The 27457-nt window shown below is 40.7% G+C and overlaps 1 protein-coding gene across 4 annotated transcripts; it reads left to right on the top strand.

Moving 5' to 3' along the window:
• The first annotated feature begins 1122 nt into the window (after window positions 1–1122).
• Window positions 1123–27433, top strand: mpp4b (MAGUK p55 scaffold protein 4b). 4 transcript variants are annotated; one of them, XM_026159760.2, is made up of 22 exons: window positions 1252–1445; window positions 4227–4330; window positions 4444–4565; window positions 6591–6668; window positions 6768–6851; window positions 11869–12000; window positions 14903–14984; window positions 17995–18080; window positions 18187–18261; window positions 18348–18544; window positions 20309–20367; window positions 20466–20483; window positions 20571–20612; window positions 20747–20767; window positions 20889–20903; window positions 24253–24294; window positions 24436–24609; window positions 25467–25547; window positions 25733–25826; window positions 25951–26059; window positions 26141–26275; window positions 26587–27433. In XM_026159760.2, exons 2-22 carry the CDS (start codon window positions 4291–4293, stop codon window positions 26776–26778), a joined length of 1878 nt encoding a protein of 625 aa, XP_026015545.2. In that variant the 5' UTR covers window positions 1252–1445; window positions 4227–4290; the 3' UTR covers window positions 26779–27433. The 4 variants fall into 4 exon arrangements, 2 of the variants coding, with proteins under 2 accessions (XP_026015545.2, XP_026015544.2); XM_026159759.2 differs by having other exon boundaries at window positions 4227–4348; XR_003271290.2 differs by lacking the exons at window positions 18187–18261; window positions 18348–18544; window positions 20309–20367; ... (9 more) ...; window positions 26141–26275; window positions 26587–27433 and adding exons at window positions 13229–13640; window positions 13819–14682 and having other exon boundaries at window positions 1123–1445; window positions 4227–4348; window positions 17995–18053.
• Window positions 27434–27457: the final 24 nt, after the last annotated feature.

Raw genomic sequence — 27457 nt, 5'->3', positions numbered from 1 at the left:
AGTGTGGTGCATTTGATCCTTTGATTTTGGTAAAGTTACTGAGTTTTAAATGAGCTGGATGCCGGAGATGGAATTCAAGAAATTTTCAACAGTCCAAACACGATGAGAAGAAGGCATGTTCTGTTTGCAATGGAAAATATTTTAATGTGCAACATTTCTTAGTTGGAGACCTTGGTCATCACACCCAGGGTACAGGTGGAATTCCTTGTGATCGAGGACAGATTCTCCTTTCAAGTTTAATGAAAGGACCTCAACTTTGGAAACTGATTGGTTAAGGAAGTAATTAACATCATATAGACAAGCAATAATATTGAACGAGGGGAACGTATAGTGGTGTATCATCTGTATAACAGCGGATGATAATCTGTACTTGCAGATTATCTGATCCAAGGGAAGTAGATGGAGAATAATAACAATGTGATAGACTTTAAAAAATTAATAATTATGGTTCATACTTGTGGATGTGTCTAATGAGGTATTTTGTTTTAGGTACTTCATTGTCAAGTATAAAAATATATACTTTTGTACTTTCACTTAAGCAAATTGGAGTCTAAACTGTCTTTTTTCAGTACTTCTTAAACAGTTACTCACTATAACTGTTTTTGTAGGAAAGGTCATAGTTGGAAGGTATTTTGAGAAGATTTTCACTTTTAATAACAGATGTTCCTTTTTTACAGGTCAAAAAGAGCTTGTTGCATGTCAAGGGTGGCTCAATAAATCCCACTGGCATCACTGCTCTTTTTTTTCTGCTGGAAGGGGGAAAATCCATCCGGCGTATCCAGATCCTTAAACAATAATCTCAGTGTTTTGGGTACAATGAGATGCCTTAGACCTGTTTTCATGTGGAGGGAGGGGAGATCTTGTTGATTTTCAGTAGGAATTGGATTACCAATCAGGAGATTATATTCACTCCTGCCAGATTTTTTTCTTCCCCCAGCTGGTGAGGAAGACTATCTGATTCTTTAATTACTCTTTTAGGTCTTTTTCAGCCTTAAAACCTGCTACCTCTGTGTCCTTTGTTGACTTTCCCGATGGTTTATTGTAGAAAAAGTGCAATGTAACATCCATAAACTCTCTCGTTTCTCTTGAAGTAACTGCTTCTCCCTTTTCTTTCAGCCCTCCTCCGTGTGTGTTGATAGAAGCTGAAAAAGTTAAGAAGATTTGGCAGCTCAGCAGCAACCAGCCAGCCAGTGAGGGAGGAACAGGTTTCCGGTGGCCAGAGGCAGGCGGCTCACTTGCCTGGGATTAAGTGGGATCGGGAGGGATTACAGCCCTCCCTCCCTCTCTCTCTCTCTCCCGTTCAGCTCGATGAAAGCGTAGCGCTCTGTCTGCTCTCCTGGGAATATTTTCCCATCATATAAACATTTACCTGCTGCTGTGCTGGAGCTGACACCGGCAGGAGGAGGGTGACGGCGCGAGGAGTCCTCGAGGCTGCAGGTGTAGCGGTAAGCTTCACCAGGGTTGATTTGTTTGAAGAGAGGAGGGCTTGGATTGGAGGAAGGCCACAGGGATCATCCCGGATAGGTGTTTACTCCTTGAGGAGATCCTACTGGTTTATTCCTTAAAAATATCCACTTTTCCAGCAGCTATTTGCTCTGTCACGTCTGTCTACCCTCACCCTTTCACTAACTTCACCCTCACAGTGGCTATGTGAGTATTTACAGACATATTGGGGAAACGAAGGCAAAAAACTCCTCTCAGCATTATTCTTTGGTTTTATTATTCGTGTCAATATTGAGATGATTTATAAACTCTGTATTGGCAGCTGCTGTCAGGTGTGCCTTCAAGCACTGATCCTGTTCGCGCTGGCTGCTGGAGCTGTGGTTGCACCTCTGCATGCTCATAAATGTGGTCCTAAAAGTTTTAACTGCACGTTTCACAGATGTTTTGCAAATTAACTGAAAGTTTGAACAAATCAAGTCTGAACCTGATTATGTGTGTAGAAAGGTTTTAATGTCATGCATGTAGACGATGAAATCACCTAAAGACCAGCATCATCGAACGTTTTGGGGAATGAAAAGGGTGCTGCATGTATTTGTGCTTCTGTCAAATTTTGACATTATGGTTTTTGGTTGTTAGGCTGCTGTACAGTGTAGGGCATCTGCGGACCTTTTAAAAGTGACAAATTTAAAATCTTTAACCTTCTAACATCCACCAGATCACCTGTGACCCATGTCGGTTCAGGGCTGATTTAATGTCCATCTAATGTCCACCTCTAACTCTGACAGAAAAACTGTGACAAAACTAACAAAAGAACAAAAATCTTATAAACAGTTCATTGCATAATGACTGAAACCAGCCCACTGAATGAACAATGGGCTGGGAGGTCAGTTCCTTGATCATATAGGTTGGGGAAACGTTTCTCCCACTGAAAACGCTATGTCCAGATGAACAGAATCAACCTTTTGACACAGTTTATCATATTCTGATGGCTGCTTCCAGCAGGATAACACAACATGTCACAAAGCTCAAAATCATCTCAAACTGGAGGAGAGGAGGAGATTGGCATCATGGATGTGCAGCCAACAAATCAGCAGTAACTGTTTGATGCTGTCATTTCAACATGGTCCAAAAGTTTCCAGCAACTTGGACTTATTTTTTGGGCAACAAAAGAATCAATGCTGTGCCAGGAAGAGTTAAAGCAAGTCTGAAGGTAAAAGGACATCCAATTCATGCATATCTGGGTTAGGTAAGAAAGGCGTAAATCTTACTATAGCCACGTTTGATGTGGTGTGTTTCCTTCCTGATGGATGGTACTGTCTAAATATTCATGTACTTCACTTGGAGAGCTAGGGATATCGTAGACTCTATACAGGGAAGTCACAGTAAACTGAAGGCAGTTGGAGTTGTTGTAGTGTTATTAGTACATCTGTATTGTCTTTTTTTTTTAATGCAAACCTCTTTTCTGTGCCAGAGCTCAGTTTTAGCAATAAACATTTAACAAGACTTCAGATTCACTCAAATAAACTATTTGTTGTTTTCTTTTCTTTTCTTTTCTTTTCTTTCTGAATATTTGACTTTTTAGCCCTAACCCTAAAATAGCTGTGGGTGATCTGGTGGATGTTAAGAAGTGAAGCTCATCTTTTAAAGCTGTACCAGCAGACCTTGTGACGTTTCTTGCTTTTTAAAATCTTTTCAAAGACCCGGCCGCTCATGACGTGACAGATGTCAGCGGTTTTCATGAGACTCGAGTGACAAGAGAATAAATCTGAGCTCGTTTAAATCGGCGCATGCTATTGTTTTGTGCAGCGGTTCTCAAACTTTGGAGTTAATGCAGGAGGACATGGATGCTCTGGATTACTGAACCCCTGATTTGTTTTTTAAACCCTGTGAAGTCTGACTGTCACCTTAGCTTTCATGTTTTTGAAAAAAGGAAAAAAAATGCACTTTTTTTTTTGGAAAGAAACTAAATTTTGCCATCTTTTTGCAAAGAACTACTTTGTTATAGCTTAGGCTTGAGGGTTAGGAGTATTTAGACCTCCCAGGGTAACTGCGGTGAAAAAGATTACACCAGATGTAGCTGCTAGTTGTAAAATCCCTGGATAAGATGGAGCTGATGGAGCTCTTTTATTCACTCCTGATATTTTTGCACTAAATAAAAACAGGCTTATAGAGGTTTCAACGCAACTGTTTCATTATCTGAGTAGAAACGTGAGAGTCAAAGGCTCAGATGGTGTTTTGTACAGACTAGTAAGACACAAAAACACAATGCAAAACTAGACAAACGCCACAAGCTGCAGCAACTTCAGAGCTAATGAAGCCTAAAACATCAGAGTAAGTCATCCTGTCAGCCAGATGCTGCTAATCAAATGCACTTGATTGACTGAATAATTAATAAGTGTGAGTGCTTCTATAAATCAGGGTGTTGGGGTAAAATTCACCCTAAGATCAGACCGTGCAATGCTCAAACTGGTGAAATGACCACCTGTTAAACCTGCAGACCCTCTCCTTCACCCTGCTGAGTCCTCGGTAGCTCTGAGGAACAAAGTCTGCTTTTACTTCACATGTTGTATAATTATTGTAATAATTATTATCATAATAATTGTTATTATTATCAATACTAAGTGGTTTAAGGTTTCCATATATGTAAGGGATATAATATACAGAATATAAAGAGTTAAAACTCAATCAGCTCCACCTTAAAAAGCTCTAGCTCTATGAATCGTCTGATCTAATATTTCAGGATACTTTTGCACAAATCTTATAATAAACTGATTTTTCTCCAGGTTACTGCCCGTCCTGGCGAGCAGCAGCAGGTGGTCAGGGTCAAAGGTCAAGCTTTCTGTAACCATGAGGCAGGCGGTGGAGGCTCAGGTGTTAAATCCGCACTGTGAGTTGGGAGAACACGGTCAGTAGGAGTGTTTTATGGTCTAATGATAATGTGCTTACACACGTTAACCACAGATTCAGCCTTCTGCTAACGTGTCTGAGTTTGTGCTGCAGGTTTGCGTCAGATCCTGTCTGACGTCATAGAGGAGGTGAGGCAGTCTGTGAGTCAGGACATCGACGGAGCAGAGATCCTCCACAGTCTGCTTAACGCCGCCTGGCTGCAGTCACTTCTCAAGGTCTGAAAACTTGAAAAACAGAATTAAAAATCCTGGTTTCAGCGGTTAGTTTTCAGCGTTCCTCATTATACAGGGTGGGCCATTTATATGGATACACCGTAATAACATGGGAATGGTTGGTGATATTAAAGTCCTGTTTGTGGCACATTAGTATATGTGAGGGGGCAAACTCCTCAAGATGGGTGGTGACCATGGTGGCCATTTAGAAGTCGGCCATCTTGGATACAACTTTTGTTTTTTCAATAGGAAGAGGGCCATGTGACACATTAAACTTATTGGTAATGTCACAAGAAAAACAATGGTGTGCTTGGTTTCAACGTAACTTTATTCTTTCATGAGTTATTTACAAGTTTCTGACCACTTAGAAAATGTGTTCAATGTGCTGCCCATTGTGTTGGATTGTCAATGCAACCCTCTTCTCCCACTCTTCACACTGATAGCAAAACCGCAGGAGAAATGCCAGCACAGGCATCCAGTATCCGTAGTTTCAGGTGCTGCACATCTCGTATCTTCACACCATAGACAATTGCCTTCAGATGACCCCAAAGATAAAAGTCTAAGGGTGTCAGATCAGGAGACCTTGGGGGCCATTCAACTGGCCCACGACGACCAATCCACTTTCCAGGAAACTGTTCATCTAGGAATGCTCGGACCGGGCACCCATAATGTGGTGGTGCACCATCTTGCTGGAAAAACTCAGGGAACGTGCCAGCTTCAGTGCATAAAGAGGGAAACGCATCATCATGTAGCGATTTCAAATATCCAGTGGCCTTGAGGTTTCCATTGATGAAGAATGGACCCACTATCGTTGTACCCCATATACCACTTCAAACCATCACTTTTGTTGTTCCAACAGTCTTGGAGGGATCCATCCAATGTGGGTTAGTGTCAGACCAATAGCGGTGGTTTTGTTTGTTAACGTCACCATTCACATAAAAGTTTGCCTCATCACTGAACTGAGGGTCCTGTTCCAATTTTTGTTTTGCCCATTCTGCAAATTCTGTGCGCCGATCTGGGTCATCCTCGTTGAGATGCTGCAGTAGCTGGAGTTTGTAAGGGTGCCATTTGTGAGTAGCTAATATCCGCCGAAGGGATGTTCGACTAATGCCACTCTCCAGTGACATGCGGCGAGTGCTACGCTGTGGGCTCTTGCTGAATGAAGCTAGGACAGCCACTGATGTTTCTTCATTAGTGACAGTTTTCTTGCGTCCACATTTTGGCAAATCCAACACTGAACCAGTTTCACCAAACTTAGCAAGCAGTTTGCTAACTGTAGCATGGGAGATGGGTGGTCTCGTAGGGTGTCTTGCATTGAAATCTGCTGCAATGACCCGGTTACTGTGTTCACCAGATGTGTTAACCTCTTTGACATGTCAATAGCTGTGAACAAGGAGAAACTTGTAAATAACTCATGAATGAATAAAGTTACGTTGAAACCAAGCACACCATTGTTTTTCTTGTAACATTACCAATAAGTTTGATGTGTCACATGGCCCGCTTCCTAGCGAAAAAACAAAAGTTGTATCCAAGATGGCCAACTTCTAAATGGCCACCATGGTCACCACCCATCTTGAGGAGTTTGCCCCCTGATGTATATTAATGTGCCACAAACAGGACTTTAATATCACCAACCATTCCCATGTTATTACGGTGTATCCATATAAATGGCCCACCCTGTACTTTGGATCATGCACCAAAATCTTACATCTTATCTTATATGAGGAAAGATGACTTACACCAGATTTATATACAAATAACATAAAATACAAAATGCAGGTAATGTAATCTAAAGTAAATGCAAAGCCTAAATGTCCTCTGCTAATTTCCTTTGTTTTAGTTAAGAGACGGTAAAATGTGTCAGTAGGCTTTGCAGGGAGATCAAGGGGTGGTTCTACAAGCTGCTGAATCATACGGGTGTACTTTGTTTATCACAGGACTGCATGCCTCCCTCAGAGTATCTAAGGTCAGATGTTTCCTCATTCACTGTAGTTTTGATATTTGTTTTTATTACTTGACTGTTTTCAGGTTTATGAGTGTTTGCAAAGATATCTAAGAGATTCTCCTGCACCAGCTCTGGATTACTCTTCGGGACTCTCGCTTGAGGTTCATCTTCCAAAACAATTTAATGTAGTTATCATGTCCAAATGTTGTTTGGTTGGGGTTTTTTTTTTTTAAAGATATTGAATGTTTCTGTCTTTATAGTTGCTGATTGATATCAGGTCCTTACCAAGTTGCTCTGAAGAGGCCAAAGAGCTGTACCATCTTCTGCGACAGCCACACCTGCAGGTTAATAAACCACTATTGGTTTCACGTTGACGTACAGAAGAGGTTAAGGGCCTATAAGGCCCATTGTAGCTCAGGCATATCCGTAAATCCTATTTTTTTGTAGTTAAATTTTCATGTACTCATGTTTAGTGCATATTTTGATTAAAAAGGGGGAGTGTCATTGATGATTATGTTGGTTTAAATAAATCAACACCCCTGAGTCATACTGTCAGAATCTTCGAAGCACAGACCAAGGAGGAGGAGTAGCAAGCTTTCATTCATTAGCCTTGTAATCCCGCTGGAAAACTCAAAAACAAGTTTTATTTGTTGTTATTTATCATCATTCTGATCCTTACTTAGAGTTTCTACGGTATCTGACTTTTATCTGATTTTGTGCTCAGCTCAGATAAAATAATTATTATGGCTTATTTTAACATTTATGTAGATGCTGAAAATGACAGCCTCAATTCAGTCTATTATTAGACTCAGATGCCTTCTCTTAACATGGAAAAGAGCCCACCCACCACATTCTGGATCTTACATATGGCATAGAAGCTGAGCATTTATTAGTGGCCCTGAAAACCCTCTTTGTCTGATCATCTGTAATAATAATAATTAAATAATTTAAATTTACAATAATGGATTACAAAGCAGTGGGAATTAAGATCTCATCATAGTACATCATAGTCATTGTTATTGTTCTCTGTGCTTGTCCTGCTCAGTGCAGTGTTCGATACTGTCAACAATAATATTCTCTTACAGCGATTAAGAGCACACTGTAGGTATTACAGGTACTGCACTGCAGGGGTTTGTATCATATCTCTCTAATAGACTCCAATTTGTTCATGTAAATGGAGAGTCCTCTTCACACACTAAAGTCAATTATGGAGTTCCACAGGGTTCTGTGCTAGGACCAATTCTGTTTACATTATACATGCTTCCCTTAGGCAGTATCATTAGAAGGTGTAGCATACATTTTCATTCCTATGCAGATGATGCCCATCTTTATCTGTCCATGAAGCCAGATAACATATACCAATTAGTTAAACTGCAAAAATGTGTTAAAGATATAAAGGCTTGGATAATCTCTAATGTCCTGGGCCCTATTTCAGGAAGCCGGTTTAGTGCAAAGTCTGAGTAAGTATACCATGAGTTAACGAAAACTCTGGGTTTTCGGTTTCACAAAGCGAGTTTAGATTAATTCTGAGTGAGTCACTATGACGACACACTCCGTGAAGCTAACCTGCCCCCTAGCAGGTTTACTTCAACTAACCCTGACCTTCTCCGCCTCTTTGTCGGAAACCTGACTGTAGGAAGTGTCAGACATGGCGTGCCCCTTCCCTGAAGAGCCAGTAGATGTTGAAGCCCAAATTCTCCGCAGAGCTCTCCACCGGGAGAGAGTGATTAGAGCGCGTTCAGACATTTTATCATTTCCTGATGATTTTCTGTGTGAACGTTACCGTTTTTCAGCACAATCTATAATTTATTTGGATAACATCCTCAGGCCTAATATTGCTCATGTGACACATCGCGGACATCCTCTCAGTTCTGTACATATTATTTGTATTGCACTTCGTTTTTTTGCAAACGGGAGCTTTCTGTATAATATTGGTGACGCTGAGCACGTTTCCAAGGCTACCGTCTGTCGGGCAGTCAGGAATGTTACAGTTGCACTGAAACGTCTCCTGTACTCGTCTGTGGTGTTCCCCGGTCATAGACCCACAAGATTTATCAAAGAGGGATTCCACAAAATTGCAGGTATCAGGATGAACAAAACTTAATTTATGATGTGGTGATACTTGAACTACTACTTAAATTTTACATTTATTCTCACGGTTCCCAGGCGTGATTGGCTGTACAGATGGCACTCACATTCCAATCATTGCTCCTTCAGTAAATGAAGGAGACTATGTGAACAGGAAGTCTTTCCACAGCATTAATGTACAGGTACATAGTTCCCTGTAGCATGTCAAACTAACAAATTATTTCATTATAGTAATGGATGCTAATTTGTGTTCTCTGCACTGTGAAGATCATATGTGATGCTGCCAATATTATCACAAATGTGGAAGCCAACTGCTCAGCCTCTGTGAGTGGTGGTGGTGGAGGACCCCCACCTGTTTTTCAGGCCTCCGCTTTTTTTTTCTGTTGGCTATGACGGGTCACATTTGAGCATACAGAGAAAGCAAATATGTACTTGTAATGTGCTCAGATAATTTCAATAAGTGCTTACAGAAAGAAAATTAATGTAGCCTCTAACTGCAATTGATTTACATCGGACAAACAGACCAAGCACTATGGCTCATAATACAATTACACCTTACCTGTTTGGACTATATTTTTATATTTAATTTTTACTTGCTGCCAGGAACGTTTGGGGCCTGTTGGGTTGCACCTGCGCTCACATCACATCACAAAATAAAATGTATGAAATAAAAAATAAAATAAAATATAATAAATAACGTGTTAAATGGGTGGAAATCCCTAGATCAATGTTTAAATTAACACTCACGCATTGACTCTGTCGGCTATGTTTTGCCATGCATGCTCCCTTTCTTTTGCAGCTGAGGCTGTGTTACTTTTTTTCCGCGGAATTTGCATGTTATCGCCATATGCTGCCATCAGAATTTCGGCCTCAAGCACTGTAAAATACATTGACCGCGCCTTCTTTCCCTCCGTCTCCATGGTGACTCGCTTAATCTGTGCTCCACTAATCAGGGCTTTATGTATCCTCGTGCGCGCGCTTAACTTGGGGTTAAAGCAACTCCGCGTTGACTGAACTAATTGTTATCAGCCTTTCTGAAACCGAATATTCCGAGTTGGACAGTTCGGGGTTACTCAACCCTGAGTATCGTTTTTCACTCTGAGTTTTCTAAACCGGCTTCCTGAAATAGGGCCCAGCTTATACATTCAGATAAAACTGAGGTTATTCTATTAGGCTCTGAAAATCCCAGAAATGTGGTGGCTAACCAGATGCTGACTCTGGATGACATTACCTTGGCCTTCAGTAACACTGAGAGCAATCTTGGAGTCGTTTTTGACCAGGCAATGCACATTACAAACAAATACAGGGAGTGCAGAATTATTAGGCAAATGAGTATTTTGTCCACATCATCCTCTTCATGCATGTTGTCTTACTCCAAGCTGTATAGGCTCGAAAGCCTACTACCAATTAAGCATATTAGGTGATGTGCATCTCTGTAATGAGAAGGGGTGTGGTCTAATGACATCAACACCCTATATCAGGTGTGCATAATTATTAGGCAACGTCCTTTCCTTTGGCAAAATGGGTCAAAAGAAGAACTTGACAGGCTCAGAAAAGTCAAAAATAGTGAGATATCTTGCAGAGGGATGCAGCAGTCTCAAAATTGCAAAGCTTCTGAAGCGTGATCATCGAACAATCAAGCGTTTCATTCAAAATAGTCAACAGGGTCACAAGAAGCGTGTGGAAAAACCAAGGCGCAAAATAACTGCCCATGAACTGAGAAAAGTCAAGCGTGCAGCTGCCAAGATGCCACTTGCCACCAGTTTGGCCATATTTCAGAGCTGCAACATCACTGGAGTGCCCAAAAGCACAAGGTGTGCAATACTCAGAGACATGGCCAAGGTAAGAAAGGCTGAAAGACGACCACCACTGAACAAGACACACAAGCTGAAACGTCCAGACTGGGCCAAGAAATATCTCAAGACTGGTTTTTCTAAGGTTTTATGGACTGATGAAATGAGAGTGAGTCTTGATGGGCCAGATGGATGGGCCCGTGGCTGGATTGGTAAAGGGCAGAGAGCTCCAGTCCGACTCAGACGCCAGCAAGGTGGAGGTGGAGTACTGGTTTGGGCTGGTATCATCAAAGATGAGCTTGTGGGGCCTTTTCGGGTTGAGGATGGAGTCAAGCTCAACTCCCAGTCCTACTGCCAGTTTCTGGAAGACACCTTCTTCAAGCAGTGGTACAGGAAGAAGTCTGCATCCTTCAAGAAAAACATGATTTTCATGCAGGACAATGCTCCATCACACGCGTCCAAGTACTCCACAGCGTGGCTGGCAAGAAAGGGTATAAAAGAAGAAAAACTAATGACATGGCTTCCTTGTTCACCTGATCTGAACCCCATTGAGAACCTGTGGTCCATCATCAAATGTGAGATTTACAAGGAGGGAAAACGTTACACCTCTCTGAACAGTGTCTGGGAGGCTGTGGTTGCTGCTGCACGCAATGTTGATGGTGAACAGATCAAAACACTGACAGAATCCATGGATGGCAGGCTTTTGAGTGTCCTTGCAAAGAAAGGTGGCTATATTGGTCGCTGATTTGTTTTTGTTTTGTTTTTGAATGTCAGAAATGTATATTTGTGGATGTGGAGATGTTATATTGGTTTCACTGGTAAAAAATAAATAATTGAAACGGGTATATATTTGTTTTTTGTTAAGTTGCCTAATAATTATGCACAGTAATAGTCACCTGCACACACAGATATCCCCCTAAAATAGCTAAAAATAAAAATAAACTAAAAACTACTTCCAAAAACATTCAGCTTTGATATTAATGAGTTTTTTGGGTTCATTGAGAACATGGTTGTTGTTCAATAATAAAATTATTCCTCAAAAATACAACTTGCCTAATAATTCTGCACTCCCTGTATGTGGTTCTGCACATTCATGCATATATTACTTCTAGGCCAGACTATTGCATTCGATTTTTATCAGGCTGTTCTAAAACTTCCCTGAAAAAGCCTTCAGTTGAATTGTTGAGCTTTTCTCTCTGATATTGTGGGGTGTTTACCTTACAATATCCAATAAAATACAAGTACAAAGCACTTTGAGGGAACAGTTGCTGTGATTTGGCACTATATAAATGACATTGAATCCAACTGAAAATTCCCAACATTTCTTTTCTGTATTTCATTAGTGAACTATAGTATTAGTGAAACTATGATTTAAATGTAACTAGACTTACATATGTACCTGTGTCTTTTCTATTGTTATTTGCTACTGTTAATTGTTACTGTTCTTAGTCTCAGTCTGGTTTGTCTGTTTTCCATCAAGGCCCTTCTTTCGGCTCATGATACAATAGCTCTGAAGGACTATGAGCCGGTGTTGCCCCCAATGCCAGAAGACCTGCCGGACGATGAGGAGGCCACCCGGATCGTCTGCCTGGTGAAGAATAAACAGCCACTGGTGAGATTCCTGAGCTAATACCTCCTCAACAGGCAAATGAAATCTGGTTTGTACAGATGGTTCTGAGCTGAGTAGAACATCAGTAGACCAGCTGTTTAGGAACTAAGCAAGCTTTTAATGAGGCAAAAATCTTTTGTTAGGTATGAATCTAATTTATTATTATCTCCTTAATTAACAAGCTTACTGGGACGAGGAAAATCAAAACCTTTCAGTTTTCAAATCAAAGAAGAAAGTATGTAAATTAAATATTAATTCAACGTAACTATGGCCAGTCAGTCCCCCAACCAGGGGGAAGTCTCTGGCTGTGTCTAGGAGAAACTGGTCGCAAATAGGAACATGGTGCTGCACCTAAACCCCCTTTTGATAGCTTTGGCTTTGGCTGTAGGTTGCATAGAAGACGCTAACAAACATTCACTAAATACTTGCTAATTGGCTGCAGGCTGTGAAGAGTGCAGCACAAACTTGCAACAGAGACCCTTCATCTTCAAAATACGTCACTGGATGATGGTCAGTGTCTTCCATGCAAACTATGGCCAACTCCAGCAATCTGCTAGTGTCTAAAGCAAACACAAGTAGGTTTTGAGGGCAGAGTTATTTTTGTGTACTCTTATTATGAAGGGATAGAGTCCAAAACAGTTTATTTTAAACATATTTATTTCTGATTTAATGCTGGATAACTTACATAGGAGTCTTTGGGGTTTGCTCCAGTTACCACTTTAAGCTTTGGCTTCATTTTGAAAGTGCTGCTTTGTTTGTTGTGTGCAGTGCATGACCTAAATAGAGGCATCCACATACTTTTGAACTTACAAAAAGTTCATTGTATTTTAGGTGGATGCAGAAGTGGATATAAAACCAAAATCATGTGGAGAAGCAGGAAACCTGACTCTTTAATCTGGACCATGAAGGAGTTACTTTTTTTCAGGACTGCGTATATAGGCAGATGCTCCTGAATATTTTAATATGTTGGGTTTTTGGCCAACTCAAAATAAGTCAAACAGATGACAGAGAGCAGATGTTTGATTCATAATCTGTCATTTGTATAATTGTCTGTTGATGCTACAGATAAATTTCGAAGAGCAAAAGCCACTGGAATAGAAAGGAAACAAGACAGTTAGGAGACATCTGATGCTAATTTATCATCTTTTTCTATATGTCTTAAATGCATGCAAATGATTACTAGTTCAAACCTTGCTTTATCCGAGTGGAACATGATTCTGTTGTCTCACAGCTTTGCAACCACCACAAAGTTGGCAAGCTGTTGCCCAATGCTTGTCCTCCCTGTGCAAAAAGCCCCAGAGGGGGGATCCGCCATCACTTGAACACCTTGAGGCGTTTGACCCGACAGAAGCTTCACAGAGGGACAGGGTTCGGGGTCCAGAACCCCTCAGCTCAGAGTTGGATGCTAAAAGCAAATGATTCGTCATGGTGCAGAGTCCGGAGAGGAAGCTACCCGCCAACCGAGCCAATGCATCACCTGACAGAGGCTCGACCATACCCGTTACCACAATGTAAGCCTTTGACTGGCTGCCAGGTGTGCTGCAGCACGCCGATGTGCCAGTGCAGAGTTTGTTACTCCAACATGTTGTGGGAGCAAAGGTCAAATCGCTCTGCACCTTCAGTCTGCAGTTCGGTCCTGATTGGTAAGGAAAGATCTGGGCCTTGTTTTCCAATGAGTGCATCTTTGAACTGCTTTTATTTCAACCTCTAAGATGCTTTTGGAAAACAAGCTGGTTCTTCATCACTTCTAATTGCACTGTCTTCATCCATTCATCCATCCCATTCACTCATGGATTAATAATGTCTGTTTTCTCATTGGAGACGTGGACGAGCTCAACAGTGGAGACGAGTACGAAGTAGGACAGTCCACTGGTGCTCCATCACCATTTCCCCAACGTTTGACCATGACTCCACCATGTCTCAGCATGCATGATTACTTCCAGCCAGGCCTGTCTCCAAGGTTCAGAACTAAAAGCCCTTGCATCCGAACAGCCCCACCCAGCCCCATGCGGCCTCACCGCATACTGGAGGTGCCGCCCGTGGAGCTCGTCAAACAGGAGAGTCTGGACGAGCTGAGGATGACTGTACAGTTGGCCGCCAGCTCCATGGAGAGCAGCACCAAAGACATAAAGCTCCTTGGGGAGAGGATGGCAGCAGCCACAGAGCACATGTCGGTGACAGTGCAGGACAACTCGCAGGCTTTGCTCCTCCTCACGCAGGTTGTGGACCGGTTGCAGACACTCCTCACAGCCACCAGATCTGAAGTAAACACCCTTAAAGCTGCTGAGCAGGAAGGCACTTTGAAGAAAAGCCCAACTCAAAAGCCTCAAGGGCACCAGTCCCCATGTTCCTTCAGCTCCTCCTCCAGCTCCCTCAGCAGCTCCTTGGACCCTCCTTCCACCTCCCAGTTGGGCAGCTGCCAGTCTCCGTCTTGTCGTGGATCTCCCTGGGACACAGTGAAATCAAAAAACTCTCCTGTGGCACAGAAGAAGCACAGCCACACTGATCTGGAAACATCCAAACATCAGCTTACAAATGGCCTGTTTGATGAGAAGTTCAGTCCCTTGAAAGGAGGTCGCTCAAACCAGCGGAAGAAAAAGAAGAGGAAGAAGGCGACATGAGAGCTGTCCAGAAAGTGGCCTTCTTTGGGTCCTTTGTAGGAGCACCGTGGCTACCCTGCAAACAGTGGTAGTTCATGTTTCTTTTGTCTGTTTCATTACATTTCATCTGTGGCAAATCAGCTCCAGTTTCCCTTCGCTTGTGTCACTATTACGTTATTTAGGCCTGAATTAAACCTTCAAGTCTATTCTTGCATATCCATCAGAGCCACATCTGTCCATTTTATCTTCATTTATCTGACCTGGCAGCAACTGTTTATTCTGTTTTTTCATTTCGTCTTTCTCAGGGAGCAACTATAAAAAGAAACGAGATCACAGGAGAGATTTTTATAGCTCGGGTGATTCACGGAGGGCTTGCGGATCGCAGTGGTGAGCCCTTTTTCTTCTTTTTTTTACCCCCGTTTAACCCCCTATAGCTAATGTCTGTTGTTTAGATGAGTAAACCCTAACTCTAATCTTAACTCTAGACTTTTACTGGAGGATTCCTAGATTAAGCCTAGTGCCAGACTAAAAGAAAACATCAGTGACGATCTACACTGGAAAACATCTGACACGTAGAGCTTAAAGTTATGCATTAATGCAAAACTGAACTTTCTGTGCTGGTGCTGAGGACAAATTGTTTGCAAACATCTGTTTTGGGGCTTTAACTTCATCTTGCACTCTTTATTCTGCAGATGTACACAGACCATCTGATTGTGTTCATTTTCAATGTTGGGATGATTCATGTAGGAAGACAAAAAAAAATCTTCCTGGTCAATCTGCTTCCAAATTCTAGTGCTAGTTGCAATCAAGCACTTTATATAAAACATGGATCTCATCTATTGATTTGAGGAGCTTCAGGTTGAGATTTTTTTGGTCCATAAGACAGTAACTTTACCTTTCTTTATTATGTAGTTTTCACAAGTGAAGACAAAATTAGAATCATGTTGAACTTTTTACTGAGGTCATGAATAAGGTGGGGGGTAGGGTCTGCACTCCTAGACAAAGGGATGGATCTTTGCTTCCAGAGAAGCTTCCCCCTGCTGACCATTAGGGGAAAAAAATGCAGGTTTCTCGTATTTCTGCTTTGGCATCACTTTTCAGACCCAAAGCTTATACTATATGGGCAAAAGGGCTGGGCCATCTCCACATTAAATCTACAGGAGCTGCTCAGCCATGAAGCTCATAGGTTTTGTGCTGATGTTAATGCTGGAGGAGATTTGGAGCTCTACAGTTATCATAAAGACAGGGTGCATGGCTAGGTGATTGATTTTAGACACCTGTGCCAATGGGACTCAAAATACCTGAATTCAAATAGTAAAAGGTGTGGCCCCGTACTTTTGTCCATGCAGTGTACGTCTATATTTGTTTTTGTCCCATTTTGGGAGCATTTATAAGACAATCCTAACAAAATAAAAGGTTCAGAACCAGAGACATGGACTGGTTGGGTTGGACAAAGTTTTTGTTCATGCAGACAGGACTTTCTTCTTCTGGTTACAGACACATCCTCATGTGGCTTTTACCTTTACCATGAAAAGAAATGTAACTTTAGACAAGTTTAAAACATCCACACTGGTTATATAGTATACTAAAGAAGCTCTGACAGGCAGCGATTGGACCTGTAAGCTTTTAAATGACAAGTTGTGCTTAAATTTGATTGCTTTTGTTATTGATTATAACAATATATTGATCATATTTTCGTTGAGGTTTTAGTGTATTACAAACAAGATAAACTACAGTAGATTAAAGCACATAAAAGTTAACAAAACTAAAGAAAACATGAAATGAAAAACTGATATCTTTTTTACAGGGAGTGCAGAATTATTAGGCAAGTTGTATTTTTGAGGAATAATTTTATTATTGAACAACAACCATGTTCTCAATGAACCCAAAAAACTCATTAATATCAAAGCTGAATGTTTTTGGAAGTAGTTTTTAGTTTATTTTTAGTTTTAGCTATTTTAGGGGGATATCTGTGTGTGCAGGTGACTATTACTGTGCATAATTATTAGGCAACTTAACAAAAAACAAATATATACCCGTTTCAATTATTTATTTTTACCAGTGACACCAATATAACATCTCCACATTCACAAATATACATTTCTGACATTCAAAAACAAAACAAAAACAAATCAGCGACCAATATAGCCACCTTTCTTTGCAAGGACACTCAAAAGCCTGCCATCCATGGATTCTGTCAGTGTTTTGATCTGTTCACCATCAACATTGCGTGCAGCAGCAACCACAGCCTCCCAGACACTGTTCAGAGAGGTGTACTGTTTTCCTTCCTTGTAAATCTCACATTTGATGATGGACCACAGGTTCTCAATGGGGTTCAGATCAGGTGAACAAGGAGGCCATGTCATTAGTTTTTCTTCTTTTATACCCTTTCTTGCCAGCCACGCTGTGGAGTACTTGGACGCGTGTGATGGAGCATTGTCCTGCATGAAAATCATGTTTTTCTTGAAGGATGCAGACTTCTTCCTGTACCACTGCTTGAAGAAGGTGTCTTCCAGAAACTGGCAGTAGGACTGGGAGTTGAGCTTGACTCCATCCTCAACCCAAAAAGGCCCCACAAGCTCATCTTTGATGATACCAGCCCAAACCAGTACTCCACCTCCACCTTGCTGGCGTCTGAGTCGGACTGGAGCTCTCTGCCCTTTACCAATCCAGCCACGGGCCCATCCATCTGGCCCATCAAGACTCACTCTCATTTCATCAGTCCATAAAACCTTAGAAAAACCAGTCTTGAGATATTTCTTGGCCCAGTCTGGACGTTTCAGCTTGTGTGTCTTGTTCAGTGGTGGTCGTCTTTCAGCCTTTCTTACCTTGGCCATGTCTCAGAGTATTGCACACCTTGTGCTTTTGGGCACTCCAGTGATGTTGCAGCTCTGAAATATGGCCAAACTGGTGGCAAGTGGCATCTTGGCAGCTGCACGCTTGACTTTTCTCAGTTCATGGGCAGTTATTTTGCGCCTTGGTTTTTCCACAGGCTTCTTGTGACCCTGTTGACTATTTTGAATGAAACGCTTGATTGTTCGATGATCACGCTTCAGAAGCTTTGCAATTTTGAGACTGCTGCATCCCTCTGCAAGATATCTCACTATTTTTGACTTTTCTGAGCCTGTCAAGTCCTTCTTTTGACCCATTTTGCCAAAGGAAAGGACGTTGCCTAATAATTATGCACACCTGATATAGGGTGTTGATGTCATTAGACCACACCCCTTCTCATTACAGAGATGCACATCACCTAATATGCTTAATTGGTAGTAGGCTTTCGAGCCTATACAGCTTGGAGTAAGACAACATGCATGAAGAGGATGATGTGGACAAAATACTCATTTGCCTAATAATTCTGCACTCCCTGTAATGCATGTTTGTGTTTGTGTGTACATAGGTCTACTCCATGCAGGGGACCGGATCATAGAGGTGAACGGTTTTCCTGTGGACGGGATGGAGCCTGAGCAAGTTATCCAAGTTGTGGTGGGTCATTTGTTCATCAAATAAAATGTGCTCTTGCTGTTGTGTATTGTTTGCATCCAACATTGGTTCTGTTCATGCTCCATTTTGTTTTCTTACAACCAATCAGCAAGCTCGGTCGCATGGCACCATTATGTTTAAAGTCATTCCCATCACAGAAAGGCCGGTCCACAACCAGACCATGGTGAGTCTTTTACCACAGCTCCATTATTATTGTCTCTGTTCACATAAAAAATATTTACCCCTATTTTGTGTGTTTCTCTTTACTAGCTATACGTACGGGCCATGACTGACTACAGCCCTCAGCAGGACCCGGCCATCCCTTGCGCCGATGCCGGCATGAGCTTCAGAAGAGGCGACATCCTGGAGATTGTGGACCAGACAGATGCCCTCTGGTGGCAGGCAAAGAAACTACCCAGCAGCACAGCATGTGCTGGCCTCATCCCCTCCACCAACCTCCTCAAACGGTCAGATATGGTTCTTTTAAGCATGTTCTTCCAATCTTGGACTGCATGTAATAGGCTTTCATTTTGCTGTTTGGTCATTTTTATGGGTAAGGTGTTAAAATTCCCTGATTCATTCAATTCCATCTCCTAAAAGTCATCTTTAATTCAGTTCAATTCAATTTAACAGTATTGAGATACAAATTAATTAAACTGAACTGATTAAAAGAAGAAGAAAGAAAACCTGTGAGCAAGCACTTGGCAACAGTGGGGACAAAAAACTCCCTTTAAAAAGGAAGAAACCTCCAGCAGATCCAGGCTCAGAGAGGAGCGGCCATCTGCCGCAACCAGTTGATGGGTTGCAGAATGGAGCTGAGGACAAATTTATATACAACTAACATACTATAATATCTGCTTATTTTTCTTTTCATTTTCCTTTTGGGGCTTTTCCTCTGACATATTCTGACTTTGGCCCTTAAGAGCTACTTGTTTGGTAACACTGGCCTCTTCAGCTTGTTTTTCTTGAATTGACTGCTGCACTGTCTCATTTCGGGCCTGAGGATTTTCTAATTTAGTAAAACTGACCTCTTTTTCTTGCTATTATATGTCCAGACATGATCGAAATGTTGTGATGCTTACCAGGTCTTTAAAATGAGATAAATACAAGTTCAGATAAAGCATGAAATATGACATAAATATTACACTGTATGTTTATTTGTTTAACAGAAATTCAAGCCAAAATAGAGAAGCTGTGTGTGAAAAACTAAGTACAGTCTACTGCTTCCATAATTAGGAGGGTAATTAGCACCCAGGTGCTGATAATCAAATACAATTGCTTTAACTGATCTTCCCCAAGTATGAGCACCTCTTTGAAAGCAGAAATGTTGGCAGTTTGCCGGTCTGGAGCATTCAGTTATGTGATGTGTTTTTTTGCTGGGATGTCAACTCTTGGTAAGATTGTGGTCCTGGGCACATTGCAGTGATTGACCATGACTTCCTCTGTATATCAAAGTATTCTAGAATCAAATGTGAGGGCATCTGTCTGACAGCTGAAGCTTGGCTGAAACTGATCATGCAACAAGACCAGATGACTCTCTGTTATGTCCTACAATGTATAACCTCAGAAGTGCAACAGTATGTCCTTTATCAGGTTAGGATTACATGAAAAAACAAAATTCATATTTGGCTTATTCAAGGATGGCCATGTCTGCATAAACAAGTGATAAAAGTGAGACTTTAAATAATAATGAAATGCTCTTCCACTGGGTTTAAAGCTTTAAATATCTGATTTAGATTTTGTTGTTTGACATATCCAGATGACTGGATGGATGGAGCTTATCAGCTAATGCTTAAGGCTAGCTGGCTAGCAGTAATATTTGTGATCCTAGTTTGGGTTAAAGCAAAGTATACTGAGCAGCCAACTCTTTATAGTAACCTCTAGTACAATCAAATGCTGAGCAAGGAATCTGAACTGAATCAGACTGAAAAGGGACATGTATTGAATGTATTCAGTGAGACTTAAAACGAGTAATTTAGATCATTTACTCCTCAGGAAATTGTTTCCTGGAGTCATAAATGAAGTGAAAAATCAAATATAATGTGAATATATATATATATATATATATATATATATATATATATATATATATATATATATATATATATATATATCTATCTCATATATAATTTGGGAGCATCACCTAGAAATGTCTTTTTTGACATCTCATAATATTTTACAGGTGGCATAAAAGTTGTCTCATCTTACTCTGTTTCTGCTTGTTGTCACAGGAAGCAGAGGGAGTTCTGGTGGTCACAGCCTTACCAGCCACACACCTGCATTCAGACCTGTGAGTGCGCTCAGGTTTTCTTTTAATCATCATTAAAGTCACTGCTTTACAGCTTCACAGATGAGTTTTCTTTGTGTTCTGCTCCATGCTTACTGAAGTGAGCACTGTAGAGGAAGGTAAGAATAGACTACATTAAACTTAATCAAACTTGAATCGTTCTATAACTGATCTGACCTTAATTATCTCTGTTTTTCCAACCACAGAGGAAGACTTAATGGCGATTGATGACAAATGTGTGGAAGCAGGTAAACCTTTACCTTCCATTTACTGTGTAATGTGCCTTTTATTCATCTTTTACACACAAACTAACTAACCACACAAAAACGTCTTTGCTTCTCTGTCTTTAACTTGTGTCTGTTTGTGTTTCCTGCCCCGATAGACGAGGAGGCATTTGATTCTGGTAGGTAAGTCTTTGCTGATGTAATCCGTTCTGTCCCTGAATTTGTTTCGTGCCCTTCAAAGGAAATTTTTGTTGTTGTTTCTTTTCCAAACGTTCCTGCTGCCTGATGGGGAAATGTCAGAGGAGCTCAGAGAAGGTGAGAAAAGCTTAAAGAATTGTGTTCTTATCTGCCTCACAAGAGTAAATTTATACATTTCTTTAATTTAATTTAATTAAAAGAGCAGACCTCCTGACTTGTTATGGAGATAGGTCACATGTTCTTACTTGGACTGATATTAAATCATATATTAAAACAATAAAATTCAATAGTGCAGGAGCCAGTATAGAAACACAAAATATGAGCATAACGGTCCTCTGTTTTATAATTGGTGTGTTGCATTTTAAGAAATGTAGCATTTGGTGTTTTTGTAGCTTATCGCCGGGGTTTCTCTTCTGCCGCAGACTTTTTTTTCTGTTAATCCAGCAGTGCATCATAAATCCCTGAAGTGCTGTTTAATTTGCAGAGGTAATTTAGACTTTCCAGTAATTTACATCTGGGAAATGGAGGCTGACGCAGTTGCTTTGGTTGATTTCAGGTCAAAGTGATGCACTGTATTATTTTGCATGCTTTCTTTTTTTCATGTTTGACATTTTAGTGTGTAGGGCTTTTATTGGAGTCATTACATAAAAAATAATCAAGATTTTTACAAAAAGATGAGCCTAGCATTAAATGGTAGATAAAAAGGAGACCTTTTCATATGCTCCAGCTTGCTTTGAGCAGCCATCTAGCCCATATGGTGATATGACCAGCGAAAGTTTACCCAAAATGCACTTTGAAATTATGCTTCTTTCTGTTCCTCCACTCTGACCTAGGGATATGACTCTCAGCCTGGGTGCAAGAGGTTTAAGTTGAATCCCGGACTAGCCCCCAAAAATGTTAGTTCTTACATCCATGGCTCAGAGAAACATTTGAGTAGCAAGTCTAAGAATTTTTAAATAATACAAAAATAATTTCTCCCAAAGAAAGCAAATAAGAAAAACTGAAGCAAATTCACAACGCTTCATCAGTTTGATTGCTGTTGCTCCCAACTCACCAAAGCAAATTTCAAACAGCAACTAAAGCCAAAGGTTGATGCTGATAGAAGAGAGAGAAAGAGCGGCCCATAGCATAGCTGCATCTGGCTTTATATATGCAGCTGACCTTCAGATTATTAACAATGACAGAAAAAAGAAAAACATGGTAGTTAATGTGCTGGCTCAGCGAGGCACATGTAACAGTCACCGACACTAAACTGGTTTAGTTTTTGCGATTGAAAGATAGTTGAGTTTTGCGATTGAAAGTGTGGTATATCCCGTGATACTGCCTTCGCAGGTGTTTATAGGAAAAACAAATTAGGCCATAAATTGTGAGATTTATATTTCAATGTAAAACTGGTTTTAACAGAGGTACGAATTTTTCAACATAATATTTAATAGTAGCACTGGAAAAGCAAAGAAAATCAAGTGTAAGCATAAAACATTGACACAAAGCAGCTTGCAAAGTACCCCATAACTAGGGCTGGGTATCGTCACTGATTTCTAGAATCGATTCAATTCCGATTCACAAGGTCCCAAATCGATTCGATTCAATTCAATTTGATTTGAATCTGGGAAATTTTGACAGTCAGAAATATTATAATTCAGATCAGTACATTTACATATTTTTGTATCTATAAAAAGGAAGCTGAACCTCGTAAGACTTTATCAAAGGTGTGAGCATCACAGCAGATGCCTTTGTGTCAAAGTAGCTGAAGATAAAACACAGAAAAACATGAAGGTGATTTTTCTGGCCTGGGATTTTATAAAAATATTCTGCAGTACATCAAAAACAAAAGAAAACCATTAATCAACATATGAACATTACCTCTGAAGTTACAGCGGTTTTATTAGAGACACGGCTGAGCATTTTGCATAATTTTAGAAAGTTTAAATTTGTTCAGTATTGAACGGCAGAAATTAGGTTTTCTTTTCGGAAGTATGTAAAACGAAAAAAACCAGCGGTCAACAGCGCTGTAAACAACGGTAGACTTGTGCGTAACAAGCAAGCGAATAATGCAGAAAACATATTTTTAGATGGGAAACTGTTCTTGAAGTACAGAGAGAGAGAGAGATGTGCATGAAGTGTGATTTTTATCGTGGTGGAAGCAAAACCGTAAGAGTGAATTCATGACGATGTTTATGTGAAGCGCAGTTTGGCTCTTCTTTTGCTGCTGGTTTGGTCAGTATTGTTTGGAGAGAGATAAAACTAACAGCTTTAGAATCAGTGCAAAAAGGGCGTAAACACAAAGTGCGGACCCGCCAAAACATCAGAATCAGTGAGCTGTCAGCTTTCAGCCCCAACCGTGTCCATGCCGTCGGGTGAGAAAGGCACATCTCACTGATTCTGATCCGCGGGTCCGCGTTTTGTGTTTACACCTCTGTGCAGAATCCGTGTTCCTGCTCTCATTTACTGTCTTAGCTGTTTGGCGGTTGTTGAAATTTTGAGGTTTCACCTGAGATTCTGGCATTTCGGGCAAAATAAATTTATATTAAAACATCGATTCAGGATTTTAATGAATCGATTTCACGTTATCCAAGCCAGAATCAATTTTAATCGATAAATCGATTATAAAAACCCACCCCTACCCATAATCGTAGCACAAATCCTCTGTTATTATTTGTAACAGGTGTGTTGCATTGTGGGAAATGGGAAGGATCCAGTGTTTTTGTGGCATGAACCACACTAAAGACTAAATACTGTATGTATGCTTATCTGACTTTTTCTTTTAATCCAGCAGTGCATCATAAATCCCTCAAGTACTGTTTGAATTTGCAGAAATATTTTAGACTTTGTTTTAGGGTGGAGGCTTTATGGGACACGCGGGCTGATGTAGTTGCTTTGATTGATTTAAGGTCACAGATAAAATCCAATCCTGTGTATCTCTGTCTCGCTCCCCACCAACACACATTGGCTATCATCTGGATTTCCCAGGAACAACTTACAACTAATAAATCTAATGTAAAGGGGAAAAAAAGTGTATATATAGCAAATTTACAACTTAAAGTTCCTACGTTATTACTTTAACGGTTACTACGCATCCTTGGACTCTGGTATTGCTTAGTTTTCAGTAATTTCAAGTAAAAATTATTAACAAAACCATTTGGAGGTAATTTGACCCTAAAATAAAAATAATTGAAATGCACAGAAGACTAGCTGTTGCAGAGATGTAATCTTCCCAGTGTGTCCCGGGCCTCCATTCCTTTCCTGAAACATCTCATGTAGGAGGCACCCAGGATGCATCCTGATAAGATGTCTGAACCATGAGGAGTGGCTCTGCATTATTCACTGTGTTTTGCAGAATTATTTTTAATTACACTGTGTGCAAATATCTGTATTTTTTACATCTCTTTTATTGTTGTTACCGATCTTTTTTCCACATGTCTCACCGTGTTACGTCCTGTTTTTTTTTTTTTTAAATCCAAACCAGAGGAGGATGACTTTAGAAGCAACATTGAAGGAATATATTTAGGTAAGCCTTCTCGAGCAGCAAATTATTTATCTTATAATGTTGCTCAAACTTGTTGGTATATTTAGAGTTTAGTTCTGTTTCTGTGTGTGTTGTGGATCCATTTTTGAGGGTTATCTACTGACATCTGTTCTTTTTCATCAGCGGGCTTTAGGCGCAGCATGCGTCTGTGTCGGCGGCGGGCTCACAGCACCACCCAGCCGTCCTGCAACACCCGTTGCCCCAGCAGCTGCTACAGTGCCCTCAACAGTCCATATGAGGAGGTGGTTCGTTACCAGCGCCACTCAGAGGATGTACACCGCCTCATTGTCCTCTTAGGTACAGAAAACATTTCAGTCCTTTAGTTTAGCTTACCAAACATCTACACTCATAAGCCTTTTAGATACACCTTGATAGAATCGGGGTGGGTGCTCTTTTATCTTCAGAGCTGTCATAATTCAACAAGGTGCTGGAAACACTCTTCAGAGATTTTGGCCCACATTGACATGACAGCGCCACACATTTGGTGCTGTTCAAATAACCAGTATGAGATGATTGTGTGAAATGGTGTGTTATCCCGCTGGAAGGAGCCATAAGATGATGATGATGCTCAATTAGTACTACTGGCTTAAAGTGTGCCAAGAAAATGTCCTCCATACGGTTACACCACCTCCACCACGAGCTGGAACTGCTGATAAAAAGGGAGGATGGATCCACGTTTTCAGACCAGGCAACATTTTTCTAAACTCTTCATAACTTGGTTGTAACAAGTGGTTATTTGAGTTATTGTTGCCCTTCTATTAGCTTGAAGCAGTCACATAGAAAACTGCGACAAACTGGATATTATCTCTTCTTTGTGTATGCATGTGTAATGTATATATAGACACGTGTGTGTGTGTGTGTGTGTGTGTGTGTGTGTGTGTGTGTGTGTGTGTGTGTGTGTGTGTGTGTGTGTGTGTGTGTGTGTGTGTGTGTGTGTGATTTACATTGCTGTGCTTGAGAACCTCCATCTACCGGAACCAAATTCCTTGTATGTGTCTGCACATATACTTGGCCAATAAACATTGGCCAATAAAAATTCTGATGCTCAGTTTGAACTTCAGCAGGTCATCTGGATCATGTCTAAATGCCTAATGCAATAACAAGCAGTTGAATGAAAGTATATACAAACAATTAACATGCGCGTGCTTTTTCAGGTCCGTCTGGTGTAGGTGTGAATGAACTTCGAAGGCGTTTGGTTGAGATGAACCCAAACATCTTCCAGGGACCAGTGCCATGTACGTAATCATCTTTTCAGTCACAGACATCATGAAAATTTTTAATTGAATTCAAAAACACTATTAAAAAGCAGAGTTGCCTGAGAAATCCTAGGCATTCTCTTCTTTCTGGGCTCTTTGTGTTTTTGTCTCAGATTCTGTAATAATCAGATTAAATGGTTGATTTTTCTTTTTTCCTTCTCCAGACACTACAAGAGCACCCAGAGGATATGAGGAATCTGGCAGAGAATATTTCTTCGTCAGCCGAGAAGTCTTTGAGAACATGGTTTATCACAACAGGTACAGCTGTCTGCACACATTAAAACATTAATGAAGTTGTGGAATGTAGATGGAACTGATGAGAGCTTAGCCACAATCGATAGATTTTAGCCCCACTGTCTCTGTCTTTTTTTTTGTCCGGCAGGTTTCTGGAGTACGGCGAGCACAAAGGGAACATGTACGGCACCAGCATCGAGTCTGCAAAGGAGGTTTTAAACAGCGGCAAGATCTGCGTCATCGACATTGAGCCAAACGCAAGTCCAACTCAGACACAGTAAAGAGAGCCAATAGATAAATAAAAGTGTTTTCATGTAAATTTGTATATCCTTCTTTAGGCCCTCCAGGCAGTGAGGACACACGAACTGAGGGCCTTCGTCATCTATGTTAAGCCTCCGACTCTGGAGCGCCTCAGGGAGACAAGACAGGACTCGTACATCACCACCAACTACTACGTCAACCGGCCATTCAAAGTATGACGCTGGGCTTAGTTGTCTGGTTAAAACGTCCACTCTTAATTTGGAGAAAAAAAATTTCTTTTTCCTAATAAGATAATTATTTACATTCACATGTGATTGCTCTCATCCAATAGAGCATTACAAAGATATTGGTACACACAAGGGAAGGGATTTGATTTGGGAGGTCTCAAATTTTATAGGAACTTTTTCTTTACCCCCAACTTGACTTCTTCTGTTTTAATTAGAATAGGCAAAATCTATATCGGCCTATGAGACCTCCCACTCATACAGTAGAAGTAGTCTTATCTTTGGTTTTACTTCATCAGGATGAAGACTTCCAGGAGATGGAGGAAGCAGCACGGAAGATTGAGTCAAACTACTGGCAGTTCTTTGATCATGTGATCATCAACAATGAGCTGCAGGACTCCTGCGTTGAGCTGCTGACTGCAGTGATGAGGGCGCAGGACGAGCCACAGTGGGTCCCTGCCAGCTGGATTCGACCCACGTCAGAGTCCTAGGAGCAAAGTAGAGGAGAGGACGTCGGGTCAAAGCAGTGATTTTTTTTTCTTTTTTTTACTGTACAGTTTTTAAAAAATGAAATCGTGACATGTAAATTCAGTGATTGCTTTTGTAAATATACTCGTGTGTGTGTGTGTGTGTGTGTGTGTGTGTGTGTGTGTGTGTGTGTGTGTGTGTGTGTGTGTCACATGTGAGCTGGACTTTAAGTGTCTTCAAATCCCCAAAGATGAAATGAAGCTGGATCCAAGCTCAAAGAAATTCCTGAATTTGTGTCCGTTTGTCACAGTTTTGTTTTTTATTTTTTCAGTCAGCAGGAACATATGTAGCACCTCTTCAAATAAAAGACACCTGCAGGACTTAAATTCAAACAAAACTGCCTCTTTTCCTGCCCTCCTCCCTATTCTTGTACACAGACTTCCAATAAAAGAAACATATATCTAAAGCATGTTTGTCCCCTTTGGCCATAAATGATTTCTTGATCCATTCCAGCCTAAAATGACACATTCTCATGTAAAATGGTGGGTAAAATGAACAATTAACGTAAATAAACAAAAAAAATTGTATTTTTAAAGGTATGTTACTGTACACCCAAAGCACTGATGTTTGCTAATCCTTGAAAGTTAAAAAAAAAAACAAATAAAAGTTTGCAACACCCTTCTTATAGTAATTTATGCATTT

Source organism: Astatotilapia calliptera, chromosome 23, assembly GCF_964374335.1.
Source record: "Astatotilapia calliptera chromosome 23, fAstCal68.1, whole genome shotgun sequence".
In the NCBI taxonomy this organism is placed as follows: domain Eukaryota; kingdom Metazoa; phylum Chordata; class Actinopteri; order Cichliformes; family Cichlidae; genus Astatotilapia; species Astatotilapia calliptera.
The sequence above is the reverse complement of the archived record's forward strand: the minus strand, read 5'-3'. Positions and strand labels throughout refer to the sequence as shown.